The sequence below is a fragment of the Pongo abelii genome, chromosome 16 (genome assembly GCF_028885655.2).
Source record: "Pongo abelii isolate AG06213 chromosome 16, NHGRI_mPonAbe1-v2.0_pri, whole genome shotgun sequence".
In the NCBI taxonomy this organism is placed as follows: Eukaryota; Metazoa; Chordata; class Mammalia; order Primates; family Hominidae; genus Pongo; species Pongo abelii.
Genome location: NC_072001.2, coordinates 64,284,699 through 64,294,204, shown reverse-complemented (window position 1 = coordinate 64,294,204; position 9,506 = coordinate 64,284,699). Strand labels below are relative to the sequence as shown.

Genomic DNA, 9,506 nt, shown 5'->3' with positions numbered 1-9,506 from the left:
CATGGCGCTTCTAGATTCACAAAATCTGTTTTAGACACAGATGTCTTTAACCAAGATTGGAAACCCACTGGCCGTCCCATCCCAAAGTAAAAAGTGCCACTTCCTCCCATCCTCCGCCTTCCTTGGGATGTCAGCCCCGTTCTAATACCCTTTTAGTTTCTCCTCAGCCCTGGGCAGGGCTGGCAGGGGGCTACCTGCGATTTCCTAACGTGGACAATCGGATTTGTCTCTTCCCAAGCTGGCAGCGGATGGGGACGAGTTCTGTTCCCGAGAGAGTCTCAGAAGTAGGCACGGAATCATCTCACCGATTTTAATTTCTGTCCCTGGGCTGGGGAGAGGGGAGGATTGGGGCGCGGGAGGCTCTGCTCTCCTCCTCCCCTCTTTTCCCCACCTCCCAAAATTGGCAGCCAGTCTGTGGCTCTCGGTCTGGGGTCTGGAGGGTGGGGAATGTGGGTGTGGGGGCCGGCTGAAGAAGCTCTCGCTAGCGCTGCCTGTGGCCAGACCCGCCTCTTGTCCCCTCTCGGGCGCACACACACGTCCACCCAGACACTCCGCGCGCTCCCTCGCGCTCTCGTTCGCCCGCCCGCCGCCGCCTGCTCTCTCCCTCCTGCTCTCGCCGGTCGCCTTCTCCCTTTTTTTTTTTTTTTTTTTTTTTTTTTTTTTTTTTTTTTGGTACCATAGAGTTGCTCTGAAAACAGAAGATAGAGGGAGTCTCGGAGCTCGCCATCTCCAGCGATCTCTACATTGGGAAAAAACATGGAGTCAGCTCCGGCAGCCCCCGACCCCGCCGCCAGCGAGCCAGGCAGCAGCGGCGCGGACGCGGCCGCCGGCTCCAGGGAGACCCCGCTGAACCAGGAATCCGCCCGCAAGAGCGAGCCGCCTGCCCCGGTGCGCAGACAGAGCTATTCCAGCACCAGCAGAGGTAGGAGGCTGGAGAGGGGCTGGGGAGGGGGCGGCGGGAGCCCGGGCGCGGAGCGGGGGGCGGCCGGGAGCGGGCGCCCGGGGCGCGGGGTCCGGCGGCCGCGCGCGAGCCTGCGGCGGCGCCCCGAGCCCGGAGGACCCCCCTCCCCTCCCCCCTCCGCCCCCCAGAAATGTTGCAAACTTTTGCAGCCCGTTCTCGGCTTGCGGGAGCAAAGGGGGGCGGGGGAGGCGGCGGGAAGGTTGACAGCCGGCGGGCTCACCCCCCTGGCTTTGATTTTTCTGCAAACACAGGAGGAAAGCTGCGTTGCCTCAATTAAATACGCTCCCCCAAAATACGGAGATGTGGGGAGTGGGGGCCCGGGAAAGAAACTTTTAAAGCGGCAGTGTCCTTTTAAGAAGGGGCAGAAAAATCTGTTTATGGCCACCCTCCTTCCGCTTTACCTTTTCTCCTCTTGACAGTTTCGGCCCTGGCTGCCCGAGTCGGGGGTGTGTTTTCGGTGCCTCTCAGATCTGGGCGGGGGGCGGGAGGAGTGAGCGACCTGGGAAGCCCCGGGGGTGGAGAGGGGGCGCTCCGGGGTTTGGGGGCGACGTGGACACCTCTGGAGCACGGCGGTGCGTTTGGGATTTGAAGGAAGGGCCGAAGGAAGCGGGGTGCGGGCGAGCGAGCTGTTCGCCAAGTTGTCTGGCGGGCGCGGCGAGGGGAGATGCGCAAGTTTGCAGACCGGGGGTTCGGAGCCCGGCGCCCAGGCTGGCGGGGGGGCGTGTGCGCGCCAACGCGCAGAGGGCGGCGGTCCTGTGGGGCGCTCCACGCGCATTCGGAGGGAGCGTCTACAAAAGCAAGCACCCAAACTTATTTCTGCTCTGGGAATCCTTCCCTCTCGGAGGTTCCAAGCGTTTCTGCAGGAACCTGGGGATGGTCAGTGCAAGTTGCATGCTGGTTGGATAGTGCAAGCGATGTTTTCTCCTCCCCTGGCGATTTTTACTCTTCATTTTGGTGTTTGGTCTGTGTGTGCGTGTGGTGGGGGGGATGGGGGGGACTCAGTTGCTCCCTCCTTTCCTAAAGTAAGCTGTTGAGGAAAGCTCACTCTTTCTTAAAGGTATTGGAACCTGATGTGGGTTTTTCTCGAGAGTGGGGGATTATTTATTTGAATGCGCCTGGAGTTTGCAAAGAACAGGAGGAAGCTACAGCTTTAATTACTGTTGTAAATAATGTATAAATCACGCCTGTCACTCCGGAGGAAGCGGGCTCGCGCGAGCCACCCGGAGCTGGGGACGGAGAGGATTTCTCCAGCCCCGGCTTGGGCACCGGCCCAGCGCGCCCCCTCCTCTTGCACTCGGCTTCTGGCGGCGGTTGGGGAGGGCTGGGTAGAGGCGAATGGGGGCCCCAGGAACTGCTCCCTTCCTCTCGATGTTATAGTTGGAGGTAGGAATATGGCTGATCATGTGCTGGCTGTTTTACAGTATCCCCCCCCCCCACCTTAGCCACACCCCCTGTCCAGGCGGTTTCCCATTCACGGAATTCGAGTACAGTAAAAGCCATCAGGATGACACACGCGAAAAACATTTAATTAAAGGCGATTTCCAAAGGGTGACTGCGCCGAACCGCGGTTTCAGCGGGAGGGGGGCAGCGAGGGCTGGGACAAAAGGGAAGGGGATGAGGGCTGGGGGCCCGGACCTGCCGCTAGCTCGGTGAGTTTGTGTGCCGGGAGCTTTTGGCTGCAAAGAGTATATTTAGACCCTGAGACGGTGGATTTGGAATGCGAGCGGGTTATGTAACAGGGTTAATCAGAAACACTGGAGAAAATCCCCTTCATGTGTTTCTGGGGCTTTTTTTTTTTTTTTTTTTTTTGGACTGGGGGGACATAGTATTTAGGAAGCTGCACTGATTTTTGGTTTGTGCTGCCACCCTTCTCCTTCTTGACCCCCCCCCCCACCACACACACACCGTGTGTTATTAACATCTTCAGGTGTCATTCTTGCCAGAAGGTGTTCTTGCAAGCGATCAGGGTGGCAGGCTGCAGAACCGACTAGCAAATCCGTAACTTGCTGTTCTTGCAAATTATGTAACGCCGGAGCATTCAGTGCCACCAGCCCCCTTAGGCTCAGCAAAAAGGGGAGAGGGGCATAGTAGGAGTGGGATACATCTTGCACAGCTGAACTGCTGACCCATATCCCCTTCCCCCCACCCTCTGCCCCCACCCCAACTCATTCTTTGAACCAGCCCCTGTCTATCCCTCCTGGAAGATTTAATGGGAGGGGGGTGGTAAGGCCCAAACACTCAACTCACATCCTGCACGCAGGCACTAGGTTATATAACAGTCTGAATGGAAAAAGGAAGGTCAGAGATGGAGGCATCCTTTAGCTAACACAGCAGTAGTAATAGCTTCCAGAAATTATGTGCATTTGCAGACTTTAACCTCAGATGTAGCATCTGCTCCTCAGGGGTACCAATCTTTATGTGTGTGAGCTAGGGAGAAAAAGAGAGAATGTGTAAGTATGCCTGGTAGTTGGGAGTGATTTGAAAATGGGAAATGTTTGGGTTTTCAGATGATGTAATGGAGTTGGCAGAATATGCAAGTCGGCTCCCAGAGTGTAAGCAGTAAGAAAATTGGAGCTGGCATCCAGTATTAATGTTGCATAAATTACAATATCGGAAAGAAATTAACCTACACACTAGGTGATTACGCCTTTTAAATACTTGAAACATAAAGGCACACAACTAGAAAGGAAAAGCAAACATTATCACCTTATAATTAGCATTTTCAACCTCCAGGAGGGTGGAGTGAAGTTCTTGGCATTGGGTGAAATGGGAAGCTTTCTGATTTGGGAGATACTTTCCAAAGGGTAGCAGGTTTAGCTTCTAACCAGTCAGTGTTTGAAGTCCACAGAAATTGTGGTCTGGATTCTCATGACATTGCAGTGACCTCATGAGACATTACCTAGGTAGACTTGAGGCTACTGTTGAATTCCTCCCTCTTGGGAATCCAAGTGTGACTGCATTGTGTACCTTTATTGCCTGAGCTTACAAAATCAGATGTTTGACTTTATAATCTGCAAGACGACCTTCCCCTGTCCATAAAACTGCTGGGAATGTTAGCAGTTTTAATGAAACTCTTCCATTTTCTAGGTGATATTAATGATGGCTGGTGTCATTCAGTTTCATCTTTACAACACAATGAAAGAGAAAAAAGAAAGGCAGGAAGCAACATGGGAAGTAGGAATGAAGCGGAAAAAAACCACAGCGAATCTTTAATTTAACAAGGTTTTCAGGGACTTCAGGGAGCCATGAGCCTCGTGACATAACTGTTGTTAAAAACCCTTTTTCAGAATCTCATTATTATATGTGCATGCCGGAAGCTTACATATTTTACTTCACTAAAGTTATCCACACAGGGCTGTGTACCACACAGTTGGTTTGGAACACCAGTGCTGAAGGTTGAAGGTTTTTAGGGCCGACAGACCTAAGGGAAAAATCGAAACCAAAAGATGGGATTAACAGTGAAAAGCTCAGTTGGGTTGAGATCGAACCCCCTGGAAGCTCAGCTTAGATTGACTTAAAATCAGTTAACAGGGCCTGTAGTTTATGTGTAGCCCTGAGGACTTCTAGAACCACATACGTCTTTGACTTTGAAAGTGCGTGGCCTCTCTTGCCCCCTTCAGTTTTGGCTGATTCACTTTCTAGTAGGTGCTCTTACCTAGCAATTTAGCGCCCTTTCTAGAGATTGATTCTCAGATCAACTTTCCTCACATGGACCCGGCTCGCCACAGTGAACAAATGATGCCCCATAGTTTGAAAGAGCTACTGGCTGGGAGAAAATCCTTTGCCAGAGGGATAAAATAATTATTTTTTAAACTAAAGGACTTTAATTTTCTGGTAAATTGCTCATAAAAACATTTATAATAATACCCTTTAAAAATGTAATACAATAATTTTAGAAAAGGCATTTGATGATAGTTATGATAACCTTTTCTGTTGCTTCTCCCTTATTTCTTTAAAAAGAATTGAATTATTAATCTAGAATTCAAGTCCTGAGTGGCTCAAAACATCTATAGGAGACTCTTCTAATGTTAGTCACCTGCTGGAATTTTCCAATACTTACTGGCATTGTGAGGAGCCCTTGGCTTTAGAAAATGCCTCTACGTCTGAAACTGAAGTGTGGAGCCTGCATTGAAGCCCCTAACGATGAGACCCTTCAGCTTGTTTTCAAGGTAGCAGAGGTGAGGGCTGTAGCACACTCCGGGTTCCACACTAGACTCCTGAAGTGGGACACAGGGAGGTGTGAGAATGTTAATTGTAATAATTGTGCCTCCGGATAAAAATGTTCTGAGGATTTTTAGTGACAGCTGAATCACTTTTGGAAGCAAACTGCCCTCTGTCCAGAGCTAACCTTTGGAATTCGAGTGAGACAAGCCCGTGGGTTCTTTTCCTTGGACATGTCACTTCTGAATTAAGATCCAGCTTCTCCCATTTTTGTGTTTAGGAGCTTGCAGTACCATGTTGACAGGACAGATGGAGTTGGAGGTTATTAGAGGTTCATGTGGTATGGTATCTTAAGCATATGCCACGTATTCTGAGTTTACTCTTCCTTTCCCCCTTCATCTTCCCAGGCTACTTGATGAATTGAACTTCTTAGCTTACACTTCTGTGGAAGCCAAATGCATAACTACATTTCCCAGGTATCTGAGGAAAGAGCTGTAATGTGATTGCCATGTGTGCAAAAACAAATGAAAAATAAAAAAATTTATAGGAAACGCACCTCTCCTATTATGACATATCTGGCTGTTCACATTCATTGTCTCCCATGAGCCAACATACAGGGACTTTGAGGTAGATCTCATCTGCTCGCTCACAGATTCCTGTCCCATTCATCCCAGATTAGTGATAAATTGTGCAGAAACAAGGAGAGTATTTTTGAAAGGCCTTCAGGTGTTGGAGTGAGTACTCATCCAGAATTTGGAATACTTTTCTGAATATGAAGATTATCTTCCTTGCTCAAAATTTAGGAATAATACTCTCTGTCTTTCATTCTCTCTTCTATAATTTTTTAGTGTTTTTTTTTTGATATCTAATTCACACAGGATGTGTTGGTTTATAAATGAGCTGTTAAATTTTTCACCCATCTTTTTAGGCTGTATGTTAAAATAAAATTGTATCTTTTTTAAATTAATGCTTTAAAAAAACTGATAATCAGTGTTTAAGTGTTGATTAATACACAGTAAACCATGATTTTTCTCTAAGGGTGCCAGGACATTACTGATGAATTGGTTTTTCTGACTAACAGTAGATTTACCCAAAGTATTTTTTGTCCTTTACTTGTTGAATATGTTTTCTAAATGTACTAGTCCCCTTTCCTACTCTAGAAAGAACGTTGAGAATGTAATTGCATCTTTCTTTGAGGTTTGAGACTCGTATGGTGCCACAAGGTCACTGTTCTGAGTATGAATTCCAATTGTACATTACAGAACTGTAAATGGACACAGTGTCAGAGATTAGACTAAATCTATCTTGATCCCTGCTTGGAAATTGTTTTCTTTCTTTCTTTTTTTGTTAAATCCTCAATATCAGTATGTTTTGTTATTTGCCTCCCTTGTTGTCTAAGTTGCGAGTAGCAAAATAGAAATTCAATTAGTTGATTCTAGTTAATTGAGATTTTTACTTTATAGGAAAATTTCATCCAGAGCTTAGGCGCTTAGGCTCTTCTTAATTCTTTCTTTGGAGTTAAAGAGGATGTAAAGTTATTCTTTTTTTTTTGAGACAGAGTCTCTCTGTTTCTCCCAGGCTGGAGTGCAGTGGCACAATCTCAGCTCACTGCAACCTCTGCCTCCCAGGTTCAAGCAATTCTTATGCCTCAGCCCCCCAGGTAGCTGGGACTACAGGTGTGCACCACCATGCCCAGCTAATTTTTTGTGTTTTAGTAGAGACGGGGTTTCACCATGTTGCCCAGGCTGGTTTCAAACTCCTGAGCTTAGGCAATCCACCCGCCTTGGCCTCCCAAAGTGCTAGGATTACAGGTGTGAACCACCATGCCTGGCGGTAAAGTCATTCTTGAATATTCAGGAAGGATATTATATTTTCAAATAAGTTATTTACTGTATTATGATAATATAAGTTTTCTCCCATCTAATGGTAGACAGAAACTCCAGGTAGTCCTAACTCTTCCATAGATATATTGAAGGGATATCTTTGGCATGAGGCTCTTAAATCCTGAAAGTTAGGAAACTCTAGGGTTAGAAGGAATAATTCCAAGAATGTCAACAAAGAACATTTCGATTGCCCCAGAGGAAACCCTCTTTCCAAGCACAGGTTGTTTTCACTGGACGAATATGGAAAGCCTCCCTGGAACCACACCATCAGAAGCTGACTTTCTCAGGGATGTCCCATTTGACTTAATGATATAGTCTGCAGTTGTCTTGTGATTATCTTTGATATTGTAGTGTTGGAAATTCAGCTTGGGAGTCTTGATGTTCTTTTGTGACAGCCCAGTTATTATTATTTCTCTTTTGATTTTGGAGCAAAGACGTCAAGGAGATTGTCTAAAGAAATCCTTAGAAGAGAGGAATGGGGCATGATGAGGAATAAATGTACCATAGCTCACAGTTTAGTCTGGCTGGCTTTTTGCTTCAGCTCTTACATGCTAATGCTAAAAGGAATTATAGGTAACAATTCCCTTGTGTTTGTGCAAGAACAATTCTTTTTTCCTAACATATTTTTATGGCCTTAACTGACATGTCATTATTACAGACTGTCTTATCACATTACATAGTATGGCACATTAACAATGGCATGGCGCTGTGGTTTCCTGGTGATGGTTTTGTACACAGAACTGGGGCCCTGGTGGTCAGCTAGGGAGCCCTGTACAGCACCCACTGACAGCTGAGAGTACAGGTTTCACACACCCTTGTAGGTGGTAGAGGACTCCAGGCTGCCCCAGGTAGAGCTTCTATGCCATAGATGTTTTCTCTGAAACTCTGTGTCAGAGGATGGAAATGAGTAGGAAATATTATGGTATAGAGGATTTATAATCTCCTAGTCTAGAATCATCTTAACAATGTTATTGGGTGTTTTAATTTTGATTATGAACTATTTTTTTAGTTTTTGTTTTGTTTTGTTTGTTTTTTTTTCCTTAAAGAGATGGGCTCAAGGGATCCTCCTGCCTCAGGCTTCTTAGTAGCTGAGACTACAGGCATGTACTACTGCACCTGGCTTGATTATGAACATCTTAAAGTTTCCTGAAACAATTAGGAAGTTTCTGCATCCATGCACAGACCATAATAGATAAACTCTTCTGGGATGCAAGGAAGGGTGCCACTTAGTATAGGATCCTCAAGCCACTGAAAGAGGCAGTGCAATGTTAAAAATACCTAGCTTACTTCGGGGGAGGGTTTGGCTGAATACTGATGAAGTTTATGAAATATGAATGTAGTGAAGTTGCTGTACGTAAGTGGTAGGCGTGTGTGAAAGAAGTAAGAAATAAAATTGTGTATAAATGACACTCTGAAACATGATGGGATTGTACACGTGATAAGAATGGTGATGTTTGGGTCTGTGCTTAATGGGGGAAAGTCAACGGGCTTAAAATCTATGTCAAACTAGCCACGAGAATAAAAATTATAGAATATAAAATCGTCTGACTTTTTTTAATAAGCAAAGAATGCTACCAAGAATAAACAGGCAAGAATAGAGGTGAAATAGAATGAGGGGGAAATGAGGGACCATCGTTTGAATCTACTATGAAGTATGGTAATCACTGTTTAAAGAATTCCAGACTACTAACTACTGTGCAGTTAGGTAGGGAATTAGTTATAGCCAAACAAAAGCCATAAATTTGAATTTTAGGTTGTACGGAAGAAATCCTCTTGATCCCAAAACATAAATGCATGTACTGAGAAGCCGAGCTGCACATGGTGTAATTTTTTCTGTCTTATCCTGATTAATTGACAGCCAATTGTATGCTTCTTTCCTGAAGGTGACTTTACAATCTCTAGACCCAGACATTTCTCTCTGAAGTGGAGTGAAGGAAGGAGAACCACAAGCTAAAGTGTGTTTCGCTGGGTGAAGTATTTTGGGGGAAAGATAAGAAGGATGAAATAGGGGAATGGACTAGTGCCTGCAGAGATTAACAATGCCTGTTTGGGGCTGGGGAGTGGGGGCTGTGGATGAAGGCAGGGAGCCTCTAGAGGGAGAAGAGACTTCTGTGCAAAGGCAAATGACATTAGCATTGACTCTGAAATGGCTGGGAATGTGACTTTCTAATTTTAAATTATCTTTAACAAGGGCAATGAAAAGAGGAAAAGTTGACACTTTGAGAAGTTATGACGAACTTGTCGAGAATGCCAATTGACAAAGGCAGGTAAGGGAATACTTGGAAAAACAGCAAGAATAGGTCTGAAGGGCACGGTGAGCTGCTTTCCTAGGGTGTAAAGGGAATTGGCAGGCGTGTTTATTGACTCTTCTAATTAATTTTAAAGAAACCTGAGGAAATGGACAAAGACAGAGAAAAGGCAACCAGATGTGATTCCGCCCTTCCAGAAGCAAAGAGGCTTATCTCATCCCATATGATCGATGCCAGTCATGGGGAGGAGTG

General features: G+C 46.1%; 1 protein-coding gene across 1 annotated transcript in view; it reads left to right on the top strand.

Annotated features, from left to right (window-relative positions):
• Positions 1-672: 672 nt before the first annotated feature.
• RORA (RAR related orphan receptor A) overlaps positions 673-9,506 on the top strand; it is a 736,081-nt gene continuing 727,247 nt past the window's right edge. Inside the window, exon 1 of the mRNA XM_054531578.1 lies at positions 673-922. Coding sequence (XP_054387553.1) covers positions 757-922 — 166 coding nt within the window. The 5' untranslated portion in view covers positions 673-756. The remainder of the gene's footprint in view (positions 923-9,506) is intronic.